The sequence below is a fragment of the Colossoma macropomum genome, unplaced genomic scaffold (genome assembly GCF_904425465.1).
Source record: "Colossoma macropomum unplaced genomic scaffold, Colossoma_macropomum, whole genome shotgun sequence".
Classification (NCBI taxonomy): domain Eukaryota; kingdom Metazoa; phylum Chordata; class Actinopteri; order Characiformes; family Serrasalmidae; genus Colossoma; species Colossoma macropomum.
Window position 1 is genome coordinate 34,723,935 of NW_023494801.1, and position 26,519 is coordinate 34,750,453.

The 26,519-nt window shown below is 39.5% G+C and overlaps 1 protein-coding gene across 4 annotated transcripts in view; it reads left to right on the forward strand.

Annotated features, from left to right (window-relative positions):
* Window positions 1-6,653: 6,653 nt before the first annotated feature.
* The window catches only part of nbr1b (NBR1 autophagy cargo receptor b), a 29,184-nt gene continuing 9,318 nt past the window's right edge, over window positions 6,654-26,519 (forward strand). Inside the window, exons 1-14 of one of the 4 annotated variants that reach the window (XM_036589907.1) lie at window positions 6,654-6,883; window positions 9,136-9,198; window positions 9,342-9,360; window positions 9,467-9,489; window positions 10,813-11,031; window positions 14,022-14,099; window positions 14,190-14,386; window positions 16,993-17,118; window positions 20,197-20,400; window positions 20,657-20,816; window positions 22,526-22,795; window positions 23,239-23,424; window positions 24,798-24,873; window positions 25,729-25,839. In XM_036589907.1, the coding sequence (XP_036445800.1) occupies window positions 6,782-6,883; window positions 9,136-9,198; window positions 9,342-9,360; window positions 9,467-9,489; window positions 10,813-11,031; window positions 14,022-14,099; window positions 14,190-14,386; window positions 16,993-17,118; window positions 20,197-20,400; window positions 20,657-20,816; window positions 22,526-22,795; window positions 23,239-23,424; window positions 24,798-24,873; window positions 25,729-25,839 (1,834 nt within the window). In that variant the 5' untranslated portion in view covers window positions 6,654-6,781. The remainder of the gene's footprint in view (window positions 6,884-9,135; window positions 9,199-9,341; window positions 9,361-9,466; window positions 9,490-10,812; window positions 11,032-14,021; window positions 14,100-14,189; window positions 14,387-16,992; window positions 17,119-20,196; window positions 20,401-20,656; window positions 20,817-22,525; window positions 22,796-23,238; window positions 23,425-24,797; window positions 24,874-25,728; window positions 25,840-26,519) is intronic. The other 3 variants (XM_036589910.1, XM_036589908.1, XM_036589909.1) reach the window with 3 other exon arrangements.

Consider the following 26,519-nt stretch of genomic DNA (forward strand, 5'->3'; position numbering starts at 1 on the left):
AATAGGAATCGAATTGATTCATTTACTGTATTTTGACACCCCTGTCTTACATAACTTTCAAAGTATCTATTTTATTTTAATTCAGTCTTAATTTATTTGCCATGTTTCAAACTCATAATTTCTTGATGTTGGGGTGAATTATGAAGAATCCAAACCCGTCACAAACCAGGGAGCAGCTCTATGTCTGGAGAACTAAGGTTTTATTTCTTGCATGCATTTAACCAGCCCATTAAACAGTGGACTGACACAACTTTGACAAATAACAAATGTGGCACACATGACCGTGTAGGGATAGACAAAAATAGGTGGAACAGATTGTTCTAGATACACATCACATGCATGGCACAACACACACAATAGTAGATAGAACAGCATATAGCACAGCACTGAACACGTTACCCAGCAGTACATTCCTTCAGTGATCAGTGATCAGACCATGATATGCTTCAGAATTAAAACAACAAATATTTACTAAAGTGTATTAAACACTGTTAGACATGAAATCTGCAGGTATTTCCAAGTGGTGCAATGGACAAAGCCATCACCCCAACAGGAGTTTGAACCCCAGTGATACCAGAGCCATCCATAAGTAAATACCCAAGAGGAGAAAACGCCTGATGGGATGGTGTGATGGAAAAATTTCCAGCTAGTGGGAAAACTGAGCAAAAAAGCTGATTCTGTATCACCTAACTGAGATGCAGACGTACAAAATAAGAGAAGTTTTGACTAACTAGGAGTCAGAATTAGGTGAACTCAAGTTGAGTTAACTCAAGCAGTTACCTCGTAATTTTAAGTTGAGCTGACTTTCATTTTAACAGGGCCTTCTGCTAGATTAGGGGTCGCAACCCAAATGTTAAGAAGAGACATTTTGTCCTCTCAACAAAAATCAAACCACCTTGGGAGGCACAACATTTTATACCCATTTTACCATCTTGGCTGTAAATGTCTCAGTATGTGCTGATGAACTAGTATAGGATAAAAATACAATATTTATGAATACACAGACTTACATTGCTCTGCTTTTCCTCAAATGTAGAGTAATTGTTTGTAAAATGTCTCTCAACATTCGACTTTTTATGAGGCTGAAGTCGCTTCTCATTCGCAGCTTCTTGTTTGAATTTTTCCTTTCCACCTTAAATGGTGCAGCAGTTAAGGTGGAACGGGAAGATTTGAATGAGAAACTTCAGATTTGTGACTTTTTAATGTTTGTCAGTTTCTCACTGCATATTAAATGTATCAGGAAACCAGCTGGAGTGATTATAAATGTAAATAAGTCAATTCATCTCCAAATTATCTATGTTTGTCTTAAATGTCTCTCTTTGCCATTTCGTTAGCTACTAGCTAGGCGAGATTTTTGTCTGTGTTGCTATGGTGACCAGCAGTCTGTGTTGATCTTCAGGGTTAAAGGGTGAATTAGCAGTTCTACGTTAACTCCAGTTTTGGTTAAAACTGTGTTGAATGATCAGCAGAGCTTTATTTTACTGTAAAGGAGGATTATTGTAATCTAATTCTGCTGTGGAGCCACAACAGGACAGTAAAAGAGCTGCATGCTGACCCCTGTTCTAGCTTATATACTGTAAAATTAGAGCAAAGCAGTTAGCGGCAACTTTTTACCATTATAAACGCTTTACTGTCTGCTTATTTGGGTATATATATATATATATATATATATATATATATATATATATATATATATATATATATGTGTGTACGTGTGTATATATATATATATATATATTTTACCTCTTTGGCGACAGCTCTTCATGTAGATTGTCTACTTCTTCTTGTCCAACTACAAGCCAAAACAAATTTCACAAAGTTAAGCCCATGAAAAACATATCTTTAACTTTAAGCCTTTTCTCTTTTTAGTCCTATCTCTTTTTATCCTTTCATCCCCTTAGGTGCCAGAATTTAACCGTAACTGATAAAGAAATGTGGGACAGTGGCAGCAGAAAGTGAGATTTTAGTGAATATACTTAGTGACTGACTGAAGATCAGCGTTTTAAGGTGTGGGCTAATGTTTTGATTAAAATGTAAAATTAAAAGATTTATGAACTGAAATTTATTTCATTTGTATTAAATGCCAAACAACATTTTTCAGGGGTGCTTGAGCTCGGTGCCTGTCCATTTGCATATCGCTGTTGTCGGAACAAAACCTCGTATCTCCAAAATGATTTTATTGGAGAAGGACAAAACCGACTTTACTTTTAATGTAAGTCAATGGAACCAGACTTTTTCCCCCAAGTCATTTTGGGCCGTTTCAAATTATGACAAAAACTGAAAAACAACAAAAAATGGAGATACAAGGTTTTCTTCCGACAGCAGTGATGTGTTCTTCTTGGAGCCATGATTAACCAGTTGCTTTTTCCACTCGCTTAAGCATCTAAGACAACATAAAGGTACAGTGATAACTGAGTGATATTAGGGGGCCCCCTGGTGGCCGTAAGCAGCTGCTAGCTGCTAGTGTCGCTTATTAAGTAGAGCTGACACTGGTGATGACGACTATCCTAAATATGGAGGAATGTGATCCAAGGTCAGCCCTGCTCTGATAGTACCAGCTCTGCTGTTTATCTGAAGTGGCTGCTCATAGCAGTGAAGTCTGGTTCATTTTTGTAGCTCACAGTAAGTCATACTTTACTCTAAACCACACTGACACATCTGCATGGCCTTAATGAAAACCTGGGAACACTTTAAGTTTTGCGGATGTAATTTTGCACAAGCGATTTGGGTGACTATTGAATTCTTGGTTTTATGAATGACGTTAGCCTTGTAGCTTCAGGTCTAAACTTAAGAAACAAGTTAAGGACTCCAAAAGTGTCTCTAGTGATCTACTCAGCCTGGGCTAAGTGGAAAACTGGGTGAATCTGATTTGAGCTGAATTTTGACTGTAAGCTGGATTCAGATACTGCAGGTAAGTCAGTTAGCTCACTTAAAGCAAAGAGCCTCAAGGTCTCCCGTTCTATAGGTCTACACACTGTGGACGTCACCAGAGTGTGGACTTTGAGGAGGAACGCAGGCCTCAGGGTGCAGTTTGGGGCGCAGCTGAAGTCGCAGAACTGAAGCCGGCCTACAGCTTGCTTGCTTTTCCCGCCCTCTGCAGGTGAGAAGGTGCAATTACACACTGCTCAGTCCACGTTTCATTGATCAGTTTCCTCCAGACTAATGAAGATGCTGGTTTATTCTGCATTATAATAAAGCAGATCACTATGAGGAACACAGATTAAAACCCTACAAGCAAATCAAGCAAGAGAGTAAAACAAATAATCATATTTAATGTTGTGAACATAAAGTTTCTGATTAATGTTTATGAATATTTGAAGGTTTTATGCTCCTTCACCTTTAATGAAAACATGATTAAATGCATTTTCGGTAAAATAAAATCAAGCTCAGCTTAAACTTTGTGTGTTTTTGTATTGATTTTTTTAAAGAGCTTGTATCCACCTGAAAAGGTGGAATGTCATGACTCGTCAAACTCTGGATAACTTGCCAAGCCCTGCACATACAGATGTAAAGTGTAATTATCAAATGAAATAGAAGATTAATGGAAATGACCAGTTTTTAAAATGTATTTTAGTTTGGAACAAAACAATTGATTTGCAATGTATCTCACATAGTTAAAAATACAAATATTACCAACGTCGATTATTCTCTCTTGTTAAATTATGGAATATCCTCAGCAAAATGGGAATTCCAGAGTATCTCATCCTTCTACACCATTAGAAATAAAGGTTCTGTGCAGGTACATTTCTTGTTGATCAAGGTACAAACAGTGTAAATGTTCCCTCAAAGGTTCAACAGTGGTTTTAAGGTCTGATTGTGAACCTTAAATAAGTTTCTCCAGGTGAAAAGTTCGTATTTGTACCTTTTCATAACCGAATGTTTGAAACAGAACAGTAAAATAAAAGCCTGGAGACGAGACGGGGTGTGTGGAGTCAGTACAGCTTAGAACATATCATTTCAGTGGATTATGGTTCAATTATGTTCCCTGACTAAAGGTACTGAGATGAACCCTTTAGGGAACCACCCCAGTGACAAGAGGAGCACTGACCCAGTGATGGTTTACTACCTTTATTTCTGAAAGTGTAGTGAAGAGTGATAGCTACATACTATCACTATACCTATTCAACCTGTATGCAGAACATACAATTCGAGAACCAGGACTGAAGGAAGATGATCGAGGATTCAGGACTGGTGGAAGAAACATCAACAGTCTTCAACACTCACAGCGGAAAATCTTGAAGACCTGAAGGCCCTTATAGGAACGATTAAAGCACAGAGTAAAAATTGGACTTCAGCTTAATACAAAGAAAACTAAGAGAACTTGTAGAGAGGAGAATTACACTCTGTAATGTCTTCTGGGTTTCTCAAACACTAGAGGGCGCTCCCGAGCGAGTCCAAAATGAATGGGTTAGGATGGAGCATTTGAGCAAAATCATAGTTTATGAACACTGAAACATTTTTAATGTAAAAGAATTCATTCATTTCCTGAACACAGAGCAGCATAAAACATTTTAACACTGCTGTTATATTTTTAAGAGCTTTTAAACTCGAGTTATAGGAGTTTAAAACGACGCCTCATGTACGTTCATGACGTCAGTGAGTGCGAACAGCCAATGAGCTGCTCCGCTCGCCAATCAAATCAGCACTCAGTAGCAGTAATGTTAGCGTTCTGCTACCCAAAACCCGTTTACTGTATAAAAAGGAAACATACAGGTGAGTTTTTGCTTTTTTAGTGAAATACAAACTTCTACTTTCTAAAACTAAAGGAAAGTTCTGGACGAGTGATTAGAAACTATTTTAACTTTTTGTTTTTAGCCATTTCGCTCCATTTACTCCCATTCACTGAGGACTCGCTCTGCTGTTCAGCAGTCCTGTTTTTGGTACAATAGGGGAAACAGGAAGAGGCCAGGCTCCTCATAAACCAGCCCTGCTTAGGTCTAATTCTCCTGCCTCCCATGGCCACGGCTGCCCTTCGTATACGATCCTGTACACTGTCATCACAGAGGTTTGTTAAAAACAAAAAAACAAAAAAAAACATAACCTTAGCACTGTAGCCTGGTGAACAGTTTCCTATTCTCCAGGGTGTATTTTGGTTTGTCCATCTGAGTTTACATGACCAAATCGTAAGGCAAATTATTCAGTAACTGCATGAAATAAATGTACATTTTTATTTATTTATTTATTTTTTGTAAAAGCTCCCCTCAAATTAACAGAGCATGTGTTTTATGATCACACATATTGCTATATGCTTACAATTTACTGCTGAAAGCCAAAAATCTTAGACGCTCTTTGTATTAATTTATAAAAATAATTTTCACAGAGCAGATCACTGAAGAGACGCCATCTGTTTATAGTTTATAGCCCAGATTTGTGGAAAAATGGGTTTTTCAGTAGAAAAAAATGTGAGTTCAGGGTTTAAATGACATTAAATTACATTAAATTACATCACCCATCTATTTGACTGGAAAGAAGACAGTTACAGCTCTCATACGACCCCCACCTTTAGAATGTAGCATATGAAATATGAAAGTTATGAGGAACATGATGAAGTGCGTTGTGGAACCATCAGTGGTCCCACGGAGTTGAAAAGGTTAAAATAGAATTACAATGTTGTGTCTCTTTGCTATTTGCGGTGTTTAAGGAACTAACGTAATGTTTACATGGACTGCACAGCACAGGGCTATCATAACACAGCGCTTTATGCACCCATCCGCCATTGTGGCAGGGTTCATCAGTCCAGGCTAGTTTAGAGTAGTTGAAAAAACTGACTTATCTACCTGCTTTCCTTTATTTGGCCTGATCTGTAGCTTGTGGTCCCACTAAATACATTTGCAGAGATGAGTGGCATGTGGGTCTACATGAATTCCAGATCACTGATCAGATCAAAATCAAGATAGGAAGGAAAGGAAGGTTTAATCAGCTATTCGGACGCAGCTCTGGTTAAACAGCACATAGGAAGCATCACAGTGAGAATGCAGATCAACATCAAACTCATTTTATACTCTAATCTTCTGGTTTTAATGGAATAAAACTTTCAACATCATTTAGTTGATTTGTCAGTTTTTTCTGTGTAACTGCTGCACCATTTAAGCTGTTTGACATTTGTTGGTTAAGATATACTCCCTTTTCATTTGACTCAATATGAAGCAGATTTATATATTCCGAACTCCTGTAAGCCATTATTTCGACATAATCAGTCAAAATCTTGAGAAACAAATTTGAACTCTTCTACATTTTCACTGCCACACACCAAACAGCACCAAACACTGTGTGTGTGTGTGTGTGTGTGTGTGTGTACATATATATATATATATATATATATATATATATATGTATTAACAATTCTAATACTACTAATACTAAAATGTATATTAGTAATTAGCATTTTAAGGTACATTTACAAGGTGTGCTTGTTGTTTACAGCTTGTTATACATATATGTATATATATATATATATATATATATATATATATATATATATATACATATATATATATATATATATATATATATATATATATATATATATATCAACGTATACATTAACAATTTATCAACATCGAATTGACCGATAAAACTCGGTACGATCGCCCAGCCCCGCTGACGCCCGACCCACTTCCTGCCGCGTCACGCGGTGGGCGTGGCCACGCCGCTGATGTAAACACAGACACACGGATCAGATTAGCCACGGCTAAACAGCGTAAGGCCGCACCGTCGAGATTTCCTTTACAAACCGTGCTAAACCATCTATGCAGCGTTTAACTAACACTGTTTAACAGCCATGGACTTCTACATCAACCTGAAGGTGAATTTCAGAGGAAACACGAAGAGTTTTCTGCTGTCCGGCTCGGAGACGAAGAGCTGGGAGACGGTGGAGGCCACGGTGAGCTCAGCATCGACACCAGAGGCTTTATTCAGCATGACGTTCACATTAAACGGTGTCGGAGGGATGGAGGGATGGGTGCGAAAGAAATTACACCCTACACGACAAACAAAAGCCTGTTTTGACGGCCACAACCCGGGCCTGCTCGCCTCCAACCCAGTTTGCCTTTATTCCGCATCGTTGGGCGACCATTTTAGCCATTATTTTAGCATTTTGTGGACCAGAGAGGGAACATGTTTCGTTTTCTGTCCGCTTTTATTAACCTTGAATGTGTTATACATTTAATAATACATGAGGCTGAAATTGGCTTCTTATTCGCCAGCTCCATGTTTGTAATTTTCCGTTCCACCTTAAATGGGGCAGCAGTTACGTTCTGGCGACTCGGGCTCCAGAATGTAACTGCTGCACCATTTAAGGTGGAACGGAAAATTCGAAGAAGAGGCTGATTTCATCTTCGTTAATATTACTGGCCTAAAGCCACTTATCTAGCTACAAATTTAACTCTTCTGCCATGGTTTTCATATTCATATTCAATTCGTCTGGCATCATTTTCACTATTGCTCATGTTTCTCTTATCGTTTAGTATCTAAACTGAGTTTTTAAGTAGGTATGTGGGCAGTAGGTGCCGTTCTGTCACATTACTGGCTATAACTCTACCTCCTTGTGATCAGCAGTGCAGGCCTGTGTAGGCTTGGCCACAGTTGGCGTTGTTATACTGTACTGAGATACACTGTCTGTCCAAAAATATCCAGACAGCCCTTCTAATTAGTTAATTCAGTCATTTTAAGGTGCGCTCGCTGTTCACAGCTTGTTTAATTTCCATAGAAAAGCATTCACCAATGGAATGGGATGCTCTGGAGCAGCCGCACATGAGCCTAAGGTCACCATGCCCAGTGCCAAACGTGGGTTAGAGGGGTATAAACCCCCCAGTATTGGGGCACTGTAAACACTGTAAAGCCGCAGTGGAACTGTCTTCTCTGGAGTGATTGAGTTCAAATATCTTCGAAATGAGTCGGAGTGATCCAGAACTGACCATCCAACATCAGTACCTGACCTCACTAATGCTCAATCAAATCCACACAGCAATGTTCCAACATCTGGTGTAAAGCCTTCCCAGAACATTAGAGGCTGTTACTGCAGCAAAGCCTTCCTTTCAGAGGAAGTGTTGATGAACATTTGGACAGATTGTTTACTCGGCAAGAAATAATCATTGACCACCTTTCACCTGAACTTGTGATCTACTAGCAGACACTGTAATTCATTAAAAAAAGACTGAATTAAGGCGGATGTCCTTGTTTTTATGACGTAATCTGTCCAAAGACCACAACGAAGGACTTTGTTGACATCGTGTTTTGCTCAGTTTTATGAATCTATGAGAAATAAAAGGATGAGGCTTCTGCCAAATAGTTGTGCAGCTGTGTTTGTGCCCTCTGGATGACCTAAAACAATAAAATAGCAAGAATTTACCTCTGAAGTCGTGCGTCATTCTGTAATTGGTGTCACGCCCAGTATTAGGAACTCCAGGTCTAAGCTGGTTTCGACTGTGGGGGAAAAAAATGAGTGGCATTTTTGAAAATCATTGATCTCATACCCTTTGGTAAACAAAAATATGAGGGTTTTATTTGAGAATATAGGATATAAATGTTAAATATAAATAAGTGTTTATGGGTTATCTACATTTGGCAGGTAGTACTGCTGTCACAATAAAAGTCCTGTATAATTGTACTGTTTAAATAAGGTAAATTAATTTTGAACTGTAAAAGTTGTTTTTTGTTTATTCTGATTATTATCAATTACTAACAAACTGACCTGATCAAAAGCAAATGAAACAAAGTGATTTCATATGTAGGCTCTATTTACAGTCTATAATAAATTAGTAAATCTTAAACTTACATTAAAAAGAAATTTAAAAGATCAGTTAATAGAAGAGTAATAGCATTTTATAGACAAATGGAGGGAAATGAGCAAATGAAATAGGTAAACAACAAACGTACGTTAAAAAAAAGGATAAATGTGAAAAACATAATTGAGATTAGAAATTAGCACTTGGTATAATATGTATATTTGGCTAAAATGCTGATCTTAGTTATAGCCCTGCTCTTAAGAGAGGAATTTTTGCTTGAAGAAGACATAAAAATGGGTGGGACTCTGTTTTGAACAAGACACAACATTCACAGAGGTCGGCTCAAGGCCTGTTTTGCAGTGTCATGGTAGTTGAAGCACGTTTTCATTTTTCCTCTGCTTCCTCGCAGGTGAAGAGGTCTTTCGGCTTATGCAATCTACAGCTGACATACTTTGATGAGGAAAATGAAGAGGTGAGTGTGCCAACCACATTAATTCTGTAGAAAAGACTATTTTTGGAAATATCATAACCAGGAAGCAGGCGCTGAAATGCTGTGTGATGTGCTGTTGTTGTGAACTCATGACACTGATCTCTTTCTTTCATTTTCTCTTTTAGGTTTCAATCAACAGCCAGTGTGAGTACAGGGTCTCTTTCTGTGTCAGAAGCCTGAACAGACTTTTATCTTTTATTTTTGTACAGTTTTTTTTATTGCCAACCAATTCTTTTCCTTTACTTTTCAGTGGAGTATGAAGAGGCTCTGAAGGTAAATAAAGCAGTTGTATATTAAGGTTTTGATTGGGTTTGGCCTTGTCGCCACTCAGTGCTGCATTCTGTTTATTTCACCTCTGTATATTTATTGCGATGCATTCATTTGAATGATATGATTCAATTGGATCTATATTTTTAATCAATTATGATAACACTCAAAGTTTGCAATTATTTAGCCTATATGCAGAGAAACAGATGGACTACAGTCTGTAACTGTAGAACTACAAAGTGCACCTATATAGTAAGTGGAGCTGATAAAATGGACAATGAGCGTAGAAACAAGGAGGTGGTCATAAATTTATGCCTGATCGGTGTGCATCAAGGTTAACATCCAGTTGTTCACTTGCTTTCATTTGCATATTCCCCAGCATTCTACCATTGTTCCTAGTGTGTATGTGTGTAGTTAATTAGTTGGTGACGTTCTGTTTGTATGGCCTATAATTAAGTGTAGACTTCTCTATTGATTTTGTCTTTGAATTAACATTAAGTAACAACGATTGGACAAAGGGAGATGCTTAAATAAAGGCGAAGCAGGTAAAGGTGGGCATATGAAAATACTGTATCATTGTCATGGTAAAATTTGTTATCGTGATAAACAAAATACTTTTCTAAACATAATGTGAATATTGTCATTTCTTAAAGAAGACTGAAGAACAGTCCATATATGGAAGCTGTAAAAACAGCCCGTTTTCAATTCACTGTTCTTGTGATGTCATTAAAAACAAACCATTTAGTATATATGTTTTTAATGTATCTATTAAATATATGCAGCAGTTTAGCCCTGCCCCTCATACTAAAGTTATAAGGAGTGTTTCGGCCAGGACTGCTTTTTGAATGAGGAACAGCCAATCAGAACAGAGCTTATTTACATATGAGTTCAAAAGACACAGTAACAAAAACAACCTGTTTATTTCTTATTTTCTCCTTATGATCATTTTAAAATGCATTTTGATTATTAGTACATAAAAACACCAACATTGTAAATGGACCTTAAGGAAAAAGATAAAATACAAGAAAAATGTAGGATATAGGCTCTTCATACATCATGATGTAATATTTTTGCCTTATTGCCCAATAAAAAAGGGACCAAAAAGTGAAACAGAATGTTAATTTGCATAATATAGATGCTAATTTGAATTATGATATTCAGTAATATCAAGGTTATGGTGTAAATAGTTCATTCAGTCACATTTCTGTGCTGACTGTGTTTTTTATATTTTTTCTCAATCTTACCAGGACAATCAAATTGAATCTAAAGAATCCAAATCAAATTGTTGAGAGCTGATAAGAGTCCCTGGTCTTTGTGTCTTCCCTACAGAGTGCAGCCCGACAGGGGAACAGGCTGCAGATGAATGTTTATGAGACCCGTGGCACCACGGGCAGAGTGCCCGGCCCGGCACCAGCCCTGAGTTTGGCTCAGGTGAAGACGGGCACCATCCCAGAGCCCAAGAAAGGCTTCCGGCCTCCGCAGCACTGCCCGGCTCTGGCGCAGGTGGTGAGCCGAAAGGTCCAGGCTGCCGTGCCTGAAGAGGGTTTAGTAAGAATCACTAATCTTCTGTTTTCACAACACCACAGACACTGACTGCTGGCATTTCCATGAACTCTGTCACTGGTTACACAGAGTTGAGAAGCAACTGCTGCTCTTGTTTTAGCCATAAATGAACCGACACTGAAAAAAAAGCATGTCTGAATGAAACAGTAAATTAAATAAATAGATCAAATAAATCAAATAGGTAGATTATTTTATTTCCACACATGTCTGTGGTATTGCTGTCGCTCGTAGTGGCATTGTGATCTCTTTGCCTCGTCTGCAAAACAAGCCAAGGTACAGCTGGTACTGAAGTGTGATTGCAGTGTTTTCCAGATTTCGGCAGTGCCTGACGGCGAGTGTATGAGATGCACGTATGAGACAAGTGGCTTGAGAAGTTCAACAAAGCTGAGGTTGGCTTCTTATTCGAGTCTCCTGTTCCACCTTAACTGGTGCAGCAGTTACGTCAGGCGGCTGAAATGATAGAGAATGACAGGTGCCAAGGCTGTGTTTACATTACCAGGCTAAAGCGATCTGATGCTTTCAGAGCCATGTGGACACGCAAATCTCAGCTTTTCTGAGCCACTTTCATATCCGGTCCTGCATGTCTAATTTGTGGCTTGAGACCTTAAAGGGGAACGCCACTCATTTTGCAAAATTACTGAATTATTCATCGATTTAGAAGTAAACAGTGTCATTCAGAGTGGTTTGGTGTGAAATATGCCTTTCTAGAGAAACTTACGGAGTCAGAATTGGTCACCATTGTAGTGCTAGGAACCTGGGACCATATTACAGAAAATTCTTAAGTCTGAGATCATATCTTATCTGCTTTCAATCGGTTTTACAGAAACATCCTAAGTTGCCAAAATATCCTAAATATTTAATGTAACTTTAAGATAAACTCCAGAACTGTCTTAACTTCTGTTTTAACTGTCTGTTTCTATTGTTTTATGCAGTGATAGGCAGTATAGTTTGCTATAACCAGCATAATGACGCTACATTTATCTACACTGAAAACGGTGCTTTGACTTGTTTGACTTGAGTTTTTTTTTCTAACAGCGCTTAAAAACCTCAGACGCTGCAGACTCGATCTCCACCGCCCCTCTGATTACCTTCGTGTGTTAATGTTGATGATGAAATATTACAGTGATGGTGGTGAATAATGAGGAGACAGAGCTGAACGTGTGTCTGTTTATCAGGAGGAGTAACGTTAGCATGCTCGGCTTAAGCGTTTGGGAAATGGAGACTGAAACTGAAACAGTGACGCTCTGATAAACAGCAGGGGGCGCTCTCACAATATTCTTAGCTCTCAGTTTATCACGCTTTAGTTTTATTTGACATTCTGTAATGTCAATATAATCAGTAATGGTAGCTAATGTTAGCTGTCTGACTAACAAGCTTGATTACATGTTTACGTTTCAGCTGTGCACGTATGGTCAGTTGCTAGGTAACAGACACGACAGTTGATTGTTAAGATTTCCTAACTTGAGATAAGAAAAGATGCTGTAAGATAAGATTCCTAAATTAAGATCAGATTTGCTTCTGTAATATGAATTTGTGAAAGATCTTATCTTGACCTGTCAGATCTTAAGTTAAGATAAAAAGACAAAGTTTCTGTATTACGGCCCCAGACGTCCGTATGTCTACACTACAAATATCACCATTTTATCTGCCATCCAAAACGACTAGTGAACTTACATGTGTCTTGTAGGGTTTTATATGCACATGGTAAAATAGTGCTAAATTTAAAAAAATAAAAGTTTTCTTTGGGTGCTATTTTTTTTGCTTCCCAGTACTATAATGGTGAACAATTCTGACTCTTGATTTCTCCAGAAGGACGCATTTCACACTGAACCACTCAATTTTTTTGGTTCACTTCCAAATCATTAAATGACTGAGAAATTTTGCAAAATCAGTGGAGTTCCCCTTTAATGAGAATGCTCAGACCAGCATTGAAGTGCTTGCACCATCAGTCGGTGTTACAGTGTCAGCAGCGCCGAACCTGAAGTCAGTGCCAGGAAACGCATCCGACCTCTGTTCGCCTTCGTCTTGCTCTAATAATGAGCAGCTGAGAACAGTTCAGAGCAGATGACCTTTGTGATGAAGGCCTTTTCTGCTGGTTAGTTTGTTTGTTGTTCGTGATGCACACAGTTTTTTCACGTGACGTTATTGATTAGGATGTGTGCAATTGAGTCATTTTAGGAAGGTGGTTTGTTTACATTAATGACAGATTCTAGAAACCTGCCTACACAAACGTGAACCATAGAGAACTGAGCAATAAGTCTGAATGAGGAAATGAGGCTTGTAATGCAAACCTGCTGCTTCATTTAAGGTGAAACGGAAAATTTGAACAAAAACTGTCAAATAAAACACCAACTTCAGCTTTGTAGAAACATTTAGCAGCGTTTTTGTCAAAAAGCAATGTTGATGTAGGTTTATCTGTATATTGTTCAGTTTTGTGACAAAAGAAATTACAAAAATGACATTACTTAAGCTATGAAAAGAACACTTAAAACCAAGTAAAAACTTAAAACAGACTGAAGGGAGCCATCTTCCGGTGACCGTCAGAAACTCTATGACCCCCTCTTTCAATTGGATTGTGATTGGTTCCTAGACGCCTCATGATTTTAAAAATATGGTGCTTTGAAATCGGATTAATCTTTCTGAATCACCCTATATTTTTTGCCACACTTATGCAGTATAGTTTTTGTCGCAGTATAATGCAGTACAGCTCTGTTGACAGCACGCAACACAGACATTAAAATTGCATTCATCTTAACAGTGTCAGCATCTTGATGTTGGCATGATGATTAGCTGCAGTGTTTTTGTCAGTCTACACTGAAAACAAAACACAGGACGAGCTATGGATGATGGCTTGCGTTCTGTTTGTGTTTTATAACAAATATTTCAAGCACTTTCTCATTTCACCCTATAACGAAAATTGTGCAGCATCATATATTTTCTCAAATTGTCATGCTAATAGTAATTTTGTTTTTAAGGTGACCCTTAATGAGCTTAAAGGCGGTAAAGTTGAGGATAAGACACCTCCAGCCTGGTTTACGTCCTACATGGAAAAGGTAAACCTAAGGTTTTTCCATGAAGTCTTGTTATGTGGTTAAAATCAGGTCACTGAGTCTCTGTATCTCTGTGCTTGATATCCTCTTCAGTTCAAGGACCAGGTAGTTCGAGAAGCAGTGGAGAAGATCTGCAGGGAGTTTTCTGGTCAGTGCTGTATCCATAAGCCTGTTGGAGCGGAGGCCCAGGTTCCTGAGGTTTCGTCCTCCACGCTGCCCGGAGCTCCCAGCTCAGCGCCGGCCTGCAGCAGCTGCCGTGGACAGACTGCGGGTGGAGGGTACCAGTGCAGGTGAGACAGTGGATGAAAGCTTTGCACTGATGGGCCTGGCAGTTATAAATAAACATGGACGAAATTCAGGCTTTAGGATGGCGGCTACCACTGTTTTAATCTGCTTGATGTACTTTACTCAAAGCGACGCTGAGAAACTTGTTCATGCTTTTGTGACAGCAGGGTTGATCACTGTAATGATCTTCTTACTGGACTTCCTAAGAAAAGAATACATCCTCTACAACTCGTACAAAATGCCTCAGCATCCTAACAAAAACAACACAGGGAGATCAGATCACTCCTGTTTTAAAAGAGCTGCACTGGCTGCCTGTTTCATTCAGGGTAGATTTTAAAGCTCTGCTATTAGTTTTTTAAGGCTCTAAATGACCTTTAAGCACCTCTTACATCACAGAGTGTCTGTCGGTTTATGATCTTAGATCTGCAGATACTGACCTTCTACAAACATCTTCAGTAAAATACAGAAAACGTGGAGAGACTCTTTATCATGGGTAGTCGTGGGCTGCAGGTTAGGGAATCAGCCCTGTGACTGGAAGGTCGCCGGTTTGATCCCCAGAGCCGACAGTACGTGACTGAAGTGCCCTTGAGCAAGGCACCTAACCCCCAACTGCTCCCCGGGCGCTGTGGATAGGGCTGCCCACCGCTCCGGGCAAGTGTGCTCACTGCCCCCTAGTGTGTGTCTTCACTAGTGTGTATGTGGTGTTTCACTGCACGGATGGGTTAAATGCAGAGGTGAAATTTCCCTGTTGTGGGACTAATAAGGGTCACTTAATCTTCTGTTACTCTGCTTCTAAACTGTGGAGCTCAGTTCAGCTTTTATTAGACTTTCAAGCTCAGAGCTCACTTTTAAGAAACATTTAAAAACGTATCCTTTTAACTAATTTAATCTTTGTCATTTTCTTATGTGACTTAAAATTAGTACTCATAATATCTTGCATTACTGTTGAGCTTTATCACCTGTCTCTAAAGCACTTCGAGCTGCCACTGGCACGAAAAGTGCTATATAAATTATTATAATTATTATTAGTAGTACTAGTAGTAGTTGAAGTAGTAATACTATTAGTAGTATTATTTTGTCCTTATTCTAGAGACGTATTAGATTTTTAACCAAATTGTCACTTTAAAACCCCAGGGAACCTTAAACAGCATAATTATGAATACAGATTAATATATTAATAACATATTAACTCATTTATCTTGTTCTTGTAGGCACACAAAAACATGTACAAAGTATGTACATGTAAATAACTCTGAACAACTATTGTAAATAACTTTCCAATGTCCACAAAATGACCAGTGGTTCTTATTTTTCAATGTAAACCATGTGGTCCTGGTCTTGGGTAGCTCTTACATAAGCAGTTCCCAAGGCTAATGGCTCACACCTTTAACAAAAGAATGTGTTCCCTCCTCTTGGTCTGTCTCTCTCGTAGAGCTGGAGAAACTTACCAAAAGGAAACAACCAAGCGAAAGCTGATCCAGCAAGCATAACAGAGCTACCAAACAAGCTCATAGTGTTCATTTGATCCATCTGTTAACCGGCCATGACGGCGTTCACTGGATGCAGATCCAGCATCAAAGTGAAAAAGAACCTTTTTTAAGGCGTCTTCATATAAAAGCTGGATAAAGCCTTTAGTGAGTGAACACAGGGGGTCTATAATATCACCTGTGTATGTAGAGCCTGTTTCACTCGTTTCTCCTTGCTTCTCTCGCTGTTGTGTTTAGTTCTGCCTCAGTGGTGCAGAAGCTGGGAATGTTGGACTGAGGGATGTCAGTCATGCCCACTCGTCAGGATATTAGGACCGTGTCCAGACAGTTCTCAGATAGGCCTGATTGTCATTTTTAAACTGTATTTTATTACAATTATGTCTCCTCAAAACCTTAGAGCAGGGGTCTTTAATTAAAATTCAAGGTCCGGTTAGAGAAAATTTCCTCAAGCAAAGATCCGGAACATCATAATGTCTAACTTGCATCATGATTCAGTGCCATATACTGTAAACTGAAGTAGCCTAGTAGGTATATTAACATCTTACACAGTCAACAGCTGAATGTCAAATCAAATAAAGTACAATTCAGTAACATTTCAACAACATTTATTGTCAGTTTTCTCTTTTTAGAGCGCGCCATGTGAAATAACTTCCCTCTGACTCACTTTCTTTTCTGACTGCTGTTTCTCGCCTCGTCCCTCCCCTGTGTGTGCGTCACTCACTCAAGTCCCAGTGCTCATCATAATGCACAGGTCTGATTGGCTGAGTAGCGTCACTTGTGATATTTACAATGCAGGCAAATGGTCTGTGGGCTTCCCAGGCCCCTAAATCGGTACCGTAAAGGAAAGAAATGTTACGCCGATTAAAATAGGACCACATTGTTTATCGGTTATAGGTTCAGGTATGCATAGGACAGCATCTGAGTCCGGATTCGGACCACAGTCTGTCTGTTAGTGACCTCTGCCTTAGAGGATTTGTAATATAACAGTCAATTTTAGTATCATACTATGATTTTAAAATATTTTACCTTTACCTTTCATAATGAATAAGTTCTCTATTACAGCATTTCACTTTATTGAGAGCTAAAGTGTTGATGTGTTTATGTTTCTTTGTTTTCTTTCGCAGTGTCTGTACATCCTGCACTCTGTGTGAGCCTTGTAGCTTCTCTCACGACCCCAGCCACAACCTGGTGAGGGCCAGAACCCCCCTCTCCATCCCCGAACACGGCTCCCCAGCTCCGGACCACAGCAGGTCGACTCCTGTTTCTTAATATCTCACCACACTGCTTTTTCTCTGTCCTTGTTTACATGTAACTGCACACAACTGGCTTGCTCTACTTACCTTAATCACACAGCGGACATTTTCCTTATTATGCCTTGTGTAGGGTGTAATCAGGGTAATTATACACAATTCAGTCAGTAGCTTCTGGAAAGTACTTCTGTAGACTAGGGGTGTCAAATTACTGAGGTAGCTTCATACGGCCAATCACATACTTGCAGTTTATCCTTAAGTCTATAATTTAATTTTCAGGTTTTTGCGGCTAAATGTTTGCATCTGATGGCCGCTGTGGCTGGTTACCCAACATAAGGGCTATAAAATCAGGTCAGACTGATGATTACAATGTCAACAGTGAACTGCATACTAGAGGAAGCCAAACGAAAACCTGACACAGCGTAAACACCAGATCTGTGTATTAGCAGGAACCTGTTAGTACGATACAAATATTATGATTCAGTATATTGCGATACATACTGTAAGCAAGGTGATATTGCAATTTTTCAAATCTGATTTTAGGAAAACTGTCATAGAATTAAAAAAAACTACCACCATATGCATAAAATCTGAGTAAAAGAAAATGTTTTGTGCAATCAGAAAAGTGGGATCTGTACTTGCACTTATCACAGTCCCTGTAACATCCAACATCATAGCACTACTTTTTGTGTGATCCGAACAAAGGATGTAATATTTGTCTATATCAGTTGTTGTAACTCTTTGATCTTGCCATGGAAGAGATTCAGGAGACCGGGGTTTGCAGAAATAATGATGGTTTTATTAAAAAGAGAGCGCTCAGTATACCTGCCTTCGTCTCGCCCCAATCTGAACAGCAGCTCAGACACACAGCTTTTATGCTATGCAACTGACCCCCCACCCCCAATAGAGTCATACAGAACAGCGTGGGACATTTGAATCCTGTCGAAAATACCTTACAGTGTTCTGCCCCAGCACATCCTCCTTAGGGGGTGTTGTAAGGCCATTTGGTGTAATTGTTCAAACCACAAGAACAGAAATGGAGGTGGCTTCTTAAACCCTTCAGCATTAATACTGTTTAACAATGAATAACAATTGAAGCAAAGCAAAGTAAACAGAAAACTAGAAAATACATCAAAATAAAACAATTTCAAACACAGTAAAAAATAAAATGAAAGTTCGTTTTAGCTCCTTTTGTAACTTGGACACTGCAATGTGTCCAAGTTACAAAAGGAGTGTTGTCGGGAGGGTATGGCGTAAGAAGGCTCCGTTATATTCATATAGGTAGCTAACTACTTAAAACCATAGTAGGACATTTTGATAGCTTAATTCTCACAAAGCTGAAGCTGATTTAGGGTATCATACTTATGCTTTTAATGTTGGTGACATTTTCTGACAAGCTTCCTGTTTGCTAGCTTCTTTGAAATTTCGAATTCTCCCATTCCACCTTAAATGGTGCAGTTTTTTAATAATAACTGCTGCACCATTTAAGGTGGAATGGGAGAATTCGAAATTTCAAAGAAGGTGGAGCAGGAAAATTTCTAACAAGAAGCTGGCAAATAGGAAGCTAAGCTAAGTCTCCTTGTCAGAAAATGTAACCAGCATTAAAAGCATAAGTAGGATATTTTGATACTCTAAATCAGCTCATTAGGGGGCAAGTAGCAATTTTAAGCTGGACAATACAAAACACTGTACATTAGTCTAGAATTAAGGCTGAATTACTATAAAAACACAAGTTACTGTGCTGTAGTAATGGTATCAGGCTTGCTTGATAGGAAGGACAAATTATTAGAACATCAGTCTAATTCTTTCCCATTCAGCCATCAGCGTAACGTTAGTAGTCAGCTAGGTTTGCTAATGCCAGTGTTAATGCTGCGCCGTTACACTGCAGTTGTCAGCTCCAGATATGTTGTCACGTAAAGGTCCAGAGGCTTGACATCTGTATAACATACACAGCGTGGGAGATGTACAGATGCCTATTACCAGAGAACCAGCTCTGCTATTACTGCATAACGTGTAAGAAACCCTCAGTTATCAAACTGAAGAACCATTTCACCAAGAACTATTTCAGCATGAAATGGTTCAATGTAGAATAGTTCTAAATAGAACTGTTTGATTTACAAAAGAACCCTTGAAGAACCTTCATCCATCCTTTTTAATAGGGTATGGGTTGAAAACACCAGTAAAATAGGCCAAAAAATAGGCAAGCTAATAAACACCCATTTCACAACCTCAGTATTCTCTTTATCTGTCACAAAAACCACTTGAACGTGCACGATAGGTTAACGAGTTCCTTCTTGCACAAAACTAACGCCTCACTTGTGCTTCAAAGGAGAGTTACTATGTACTGTATACACTTTGGTGCTAAAAAAACAAAAATATCACGTTAAAATTCTCTCGTAAGTGCAGAGAAAGTGTGACTGCAATTCTGAAATGAACCACTAGAGGCGTACTTGTAAGGAGCTGATAGTGCGGGTCTGAAAGTGCAGTACTGCAGGTCTGCAGCTGGATACTTCCTGCTTGTTCACGTTACGAGTGGAAGAGTCTAGTGGCTGAAGATATATTACAGCACTGCCATCTAGTGGTCAGGGGTTGAAACACAGCACAAAATGAACCACAAATCTTTGTATGTAAACCGTTGGTTAAAAATTGATGCTGTGCTTTTGAGAATCGATGCTGTATCACAAAACATAATATTGCAGTACTCAAGTGTGTTGATATTTTCTTACACCCCAAAAAGCACACTGAATGGTCATGACTGTGATTTAGTTACAGTTACAACTTTCAGATTTAGACCAACAGTTAGTTAAATCTGCCTTTGTGGATTCATGACATTCATTCATAGAATTATCAAACAAATGAACTGAGAACACAGAATGAACTAGTTGTTTTGACAGTTTTACTCACAATCTAAGGGAACATCAGTGCTGTCATCATAAGAGTTCCATATAAACCTACTACTGCTTTACTACTACAAATTATAATTAGTGGAGTTTATTGAAAAGCTCTAATAAGCCCATCTCAGAGTTTTTAGGGTACAAAGTAAAAAATAAAATAACAGACTCAAGTCCACATGTTTAGGTTCTACAGGCGGGGGGACCGGAGTTTTCGGAAGGCGGAGAAACAGCGCTTAAAGGCGGAGAAGCGTCAGCTGAAGGCGGAGGTGAAGGAGATCAGGAAGCAGCTGAGGATGGAGCGGAGGGGGCTGCAGTGGGGATCAGCTGGAGACGGTAGCTCCTCTCCGGTTCTGCTGCAGCCTCGAGCCACACAGGCCAACAGCCCGGAGTACGTAGGCTTCCAGTGCATTGTCTGATAACACGGCCGTCCAGTCTTATCAACAAGCAGGCCGTAAAATGAATTATGACTATTTCTGGTAAATGAACAAACATGAGCTCAGGTATAAATAAAGAAAAATGTAGCATACGAATCCTTTAAAACATCAGAATCTAGTTGATATGTGCGATTGTAGCGTGTGTTTGTGGAGCCTGTTTAGGCTTAAGAATCATCTGAGTTTCTGTTTGTTTATTTTTGTGCCCTTCAGGCGTCCTAAGCGTCCGTGTCCTCTGGCTGTGCCCGCTATGACGGCTCTGCTGCTGGACGAGAACCTGCCAGACGGATCACGTCTGCGGCCAGGGACCAAGTTCATAAAGTACTGGAAGATGAAGAACAGCGGCAGAATGTCCTGGAGCTCAGAGACCAAAGTATAAACACATATAAAACCTGTTTATGTTCTTCTCAACAGTTTATTTTACTCAGTTAACAAGGCCTCATTTAACTTATCCACACTCCGCTGCTTTTTCATAGTACACGAATACAGAAATTTATCGATTTAATATATTTAATTCAGTATTTAAATTTTTTTTTGGCACCAAAAGTTATTACCTTATAAATAATATTCTGTATTTAATCATTTACTGTATATTCTTTATAAGTTATCTGCTTCAGTTCTGATCACCATGATTTAGATGTGAGGCATTCTGGATGTTAATATTAGATCTTCATTCTTGGGGATCTACAGCTTTCTGGGTCATTGTAGAATCTTCTACAGCTCTGTTAATCATTCTAGGCATTACTATTTCATGTTTTTTAGTTTCCTTCTTCCTTTCCTTTTCTTCTATTTAAATCTATACAGTTGTGGATCAGTAGCAATTGTTTAATAAATTTATCTGCAACATTTTTAAAATAGTTTTTAAAACCGTGATCCCAAACTTTTTGCTGTTGTGTAATAGAACTTATGTTAGCATGTTTGCAAACTCATCATTGTTTCATTTAGCTACAGTAACAGCCCAACACTGCAACATACCACTTAAACTGCTTAGATGCAAATAATTTTTTACATTTTAATACATTTTGCTGCAATTTATCAAGTTCTAAAATTAGTTTATCTAGTTTGAACTGGATTTTTGCCAGTGCTCTGTAAAGTTTGTCTGACCAACAACAGTTCATATAAAAGAACACATTTGTGGGCGGAGCATTGACAGGGCAGATACCTCAAAGTGTGTATATCACATGTCTCCTTAGTACACCGATCAGGCATAACATTATGACCACCTCCTTGTTTCTCCGCTCATTGTCCATTTTATCAGCTCCACTTACTATATAGGTGCACTTTGTAGTTCTACAGTTACAGACTGTAGTCCATCTGTTTCTCTGATACTTTGTTAGCCCCCTTTTACCCTGTTCTTCAGTGGTCAGGACCCCCACAGAGCAGGTACTATTTGGGTGGTGGATCATTCTCAGCACTGCAGTAACACTGACGTGGTGGTGGTGTGTTAGTGTGTGTTGCGCTGGTCTGAGTGGATCAGACACAGCAGTGCTGCTGGAGTTTTTAAACACTGTGTCCACTCACTGTCCACTCTATTAGACACTCCTATCTTGTTAGTCCACCTTGTAGATGTAAGGTCAGAGACGATAGCTCATCTGCTGCTGCACAGTTTGTGTTGGTCATCCTCTGGTCCTTCATCAGTGGTCACAGAACGCTGCTCACAGGACGCTGTTGGCTGGATATTTTTGGTTGATGGACTATTCTCAGTCCAGCAGTGACACTGAGGTGTTTAAAAACTCCAGCAGCACTGCTGTGTCTGATCCACTCAGACCAGCACAACACACACTAACACACCACCACCACATCAGTGTTACTGCAGTGCTGACAATGATCCCCCACCCAAATAGTACCTGCTCTGTGAGGGTCCATGGGGGTCCTGGGGTAAAAGGGGGCTAACAAAGTATGCAGAGAAACAGATGGACTACAGTCTGTAACTGTAGAACTACAAAGTGCACCTATATAGTAAGTGGAGCAGATAAAATGGACAATGAGGGTAGAAACAAGGAGGTGGTCAGAATGTTATGCCTGATCGGTGTATATAATACACAGTAATCGCTGAGTTGTCCTGTCTCTGTTCCTCTGCAGCTGAAGTTTATGTGGGGGAACCTGGCGGTGGGTTCAGGTGAGCGGTGGAGGGAGGTTCCAGTGCCCACGCTGCAGCCGGGTCAAGTGGGCGTGGTCAGTGTGGCACTCTGCGCTCCAACTCTGGAGGGCACCTACACCTCCCACTGGCGCCTGGCACACAGAGGGGAGCAGTTTGGGCCACGGGTTTGGTGTAGCATCGTGGTGGACCCCCATGCTCCTACTGCCATCTCTGCTGACGGCCTGCTTGTCTCCCCCTGCGTCACTCCTCACGTAAGTCTACTGGGTGGAGTATCTCACCAGACTGAATAGACCTGGGTGATTAAATGAGAACAAAAATGATCAAAATCAGCCTTTTTAAAATCTCAGTATTGGTAATTTCTGGTATTGTTAGTGAAATTATTATGACACGATTTGAACTTTAAACAGGTGCTACTTAAGTACAGTAAGTGGCGCTCTGTGCTTTTTACTTTGTATACTAAGAGGAAAAAGAAGTCTAGCCGTTCACTCACAACAGCACAAACCAGCAGGACAGTCATAGGCCAGAGCTTTAAGTTTTCCTCAGGGTTCAAATACTATTCAGACTTAAAATTGAGTATTAGAAAATACAAGCAACAATTGTTAAAAGTAGACGACAAAAAAAAACACTATTTTGGCCGTGTCACCCAGTGCCAAGCATGATTTGTCTGTGCTCCACCATTTAAATGTTCTAACAGGTTCCATGTACCACAGAAGGACATGCAGAGTTAAGTCCTGTTCTTGTTCTTCAGGAGAAATCGGCTCGTACGCTGGAGAGAGAGGAGAAATGTCGCGCTGCCTCCAGAGAACAGTTGCTCATTACAGTGGACCAAGACTGTGACCAGGAATTCTACATTCCATCTGTAGACCTACTTACAGCACAGGTGCGCATTATCATACGTGGTAAACGTCGCTGCCTTAATGCCATAATATACCGAAAAAATCCAGAATTTGTAGGCACATCTATTTCTAAGGTCAATCAAGCTCTGTATTTTTGAGAGAATCCAAATCAAACAATGGAAAGTAGATGTTTGAGTCAGTTGAATCAGTTACAAGGTGGATTCTTTTAGCAGCTGCTTTTTGAAACTGAAGCATTTAGACAGTATTGCAGTGCTAGTGTGTCTGCATTTCTGAACAGTGCACATACCTATAGAATTCCCCTTCCCCACCAGAGCGCTGTGAAAAAGTGTCATTTATAATGTAAATCAATATAATGTATGTTTTTACATCGTAAGACAAAATCTAAGATTTAACAGAGAAACATCAGTGAAATGCAAATTTATGTAACATGGGTAGCAGCCAAAAATTTGATTGTGTACTTTTTACTGCTTTTTTTTTTTGGCTGTATGGTTCAGAAAACAGAGCATTTCCATGATCAGTGCTGCTGTGTTTGCATAAAATTGTTTAAGCAGTTTCTCCCAAAACCCAAGATACAGTTAGAGGCAATAAGTACCTGTGAAGGAACAGTGTATGTGCAAAAATAAAACAGCGAAATCTATTTTTGATCCAAACGTGAGATCAGCAATCGGCTAGTTTTGGCCGATCGGTGTCTCACGTTTATGAGGTAAATAAGGTGAGACAGCTGAGAGGACTCCGCAGAATTATACATGACTGATTGTGGTAAATTACAACTTGTGTCTTACTTTTGGTTTGATTTATGTTATTTAAATAGGCAGCTGATTTCTCATTTAAGTGTCAAATTTCTGTCTGGCTAAAATGGTAAAACCTTTAACTTTTAATGATCTTAACAACAAATCATTAAACAAATAGATAAAGCAACTTAATGTGGGAGAGCTTTTCCCTTTGATTTCTTTAAATGTTGAAGTGTTGAAGGTTTTGTGTGTAAATTTGCAGGCAACATTTTTAAAGAAAGTCAGTATTGATCCACTCAGCATTGATGGCTTTAAACAGCTGAAAAGCTTTGCAGAGCTAGTTTGTGTTTAATGTATGACCAAATATTCTTTATAGGGTTTAAATCTGGACTCTGACCGGCCAGAACCATCAGTGAAAAACTATAGATCTCCCATACAGTGTGAGGGGAGAAAAAAGCTGATTAGAAACAGACACAAAAATCAACTATTGGCTGATTGGGCTGTGAAGTAATGAGAATTAGAGATAGAAATTCATGATTAGTGCGTCCACTGCAATGACGTATCTGTTTTCTGGCCACAGGCTGTGTTTTTTTAGATAACACTATTGCTTGAATCAGTGGACTCGAGTTCACTGAGCAGCATCTCTGGTCTGTTTTTATCTGCAGGACTTGCTGTCATTTGAGCTGCTGGACATCAACATTGTTCAGGAGCTGGAGAATGTACCAAACAACACCCCAGCAGGTAATGTTTTAAAACCTCACACAGTAGGATAGCGACAGGATAAGCAGCGAACAATAGGTTAAATTTAAAGGAGCACATCAACAAATCAATAAATTGATTAGCCACAGCTCCTGAGTGGCGCAACCGTCTAAGCATTTACTGTGTCATCAGGAGATCGCGAGTTCGATCCCCGGTGATGCTACAGCCGTCCATGGCCATGAGTCTAAGAGAGCACAATTGGCCTCGCTCTCTCTGGGTGGGTAGGATGGCCCCCCTGTCTCCCCCATTACTCAACATCATGCTATTCAGCGCAGACGTCTGTTAGCTGGTGTAGCAGATCTGGCAGTTGGTGCTTTCCTCCAGGTGCATACGGCTGGCCAGTGACGTTGCGTGTGCAACAGTTCGAAAAGATGTGGCCTGTGTTAGCCTTCTCCCTCCTAGCGCTGGGGGTATCGTGTGATTGGGGGAGTCCTTACTAGTGGGTGGAATTGGAGACGGCTAAATTGGGGATGGATGGATGGATGGATGGATGGATGGGTGGATGGATGTTAAAACTTAAGCATAGCAACTTTAGATATCTTTGACTTGGAAAAATGTCTGGTTCCGTTGGCTTGACATTAAAAGAAAAGTAGGTTATTTCCTTCTCCCATAAAGCTACCATTTAGAGATACAATGTTTTTCTTCCAACAACACCGATATATATAAAAAAAATAACACTTCTAGGTTTGATTCTCAAAAGGTTAATAGAAATGTTAAGGTATGTTTGTTGTAAGAGGTCAGGAGGTGGGCTGCGCAGGGAATACCAGTGATCTTTAATCTAACAGATTAAGATGATAACCACTGTAATCTCAACTTTCATCTCCTTTATGTATGCAGATATTACTCCATGCATATCTCCTCTGCCCCATGATACACTCCTTCAGGAGAAACCAACTCTGGGGCTCATCCAGGAGGAGGCAGAAGCCCAAGGAGTCAATAGCATTCTGGGTAAGTGGAACTAAGCAGCACTGCTGTGTCTGATCCACTCAGACCAGCACAACACACACTAACACACCACCACCACGTCAGTGTTACTGCAGTGCTGAGAATGATCCACCACCCAAATAGTACCTGCTTTGTGAGGGTCCATGGGGGTCCTGACCACTGAAGAACAGGGTAAAAGGGGGCTAACAAAGTATCAGAGAAACAGATGGACTACAGTCTGTAACTGTAGAACTACAAAGTGCACCTATATAGTAAGTGGAGCTGATAAAATGGACAATGAGCGTAGAAACAAGGAGGTGGTCGGAATGTTATGCCTGATCAGTGTATATATGTATACATAACATATATACCATACATGTAACCTAACCTGCAGAAACATCCCGTTTTGAATTAGCTGCAAAAGTTGCAAACAAATCCAGTCAAATTTTGTTGAAGAAAAATATTGGGTTAAATATTGGGTAAAAATAAAATAAAAAATATTTAGTGTCTTAACTTTTACACAGGCCACATTTTATGTTTTTTTTTATTTTTTATTTTTTTTTCACAGAATAGCCAGTCAGAACACAGCATATTTATGTAGGTCAGTCTTAAAGGCATAGTAACAAAAACACCGTTTCATAATAAGCAGTTGGAAAAGGATAAAACACAAGACAAATACATGTAGTGTATGTATAGAAGGTGTA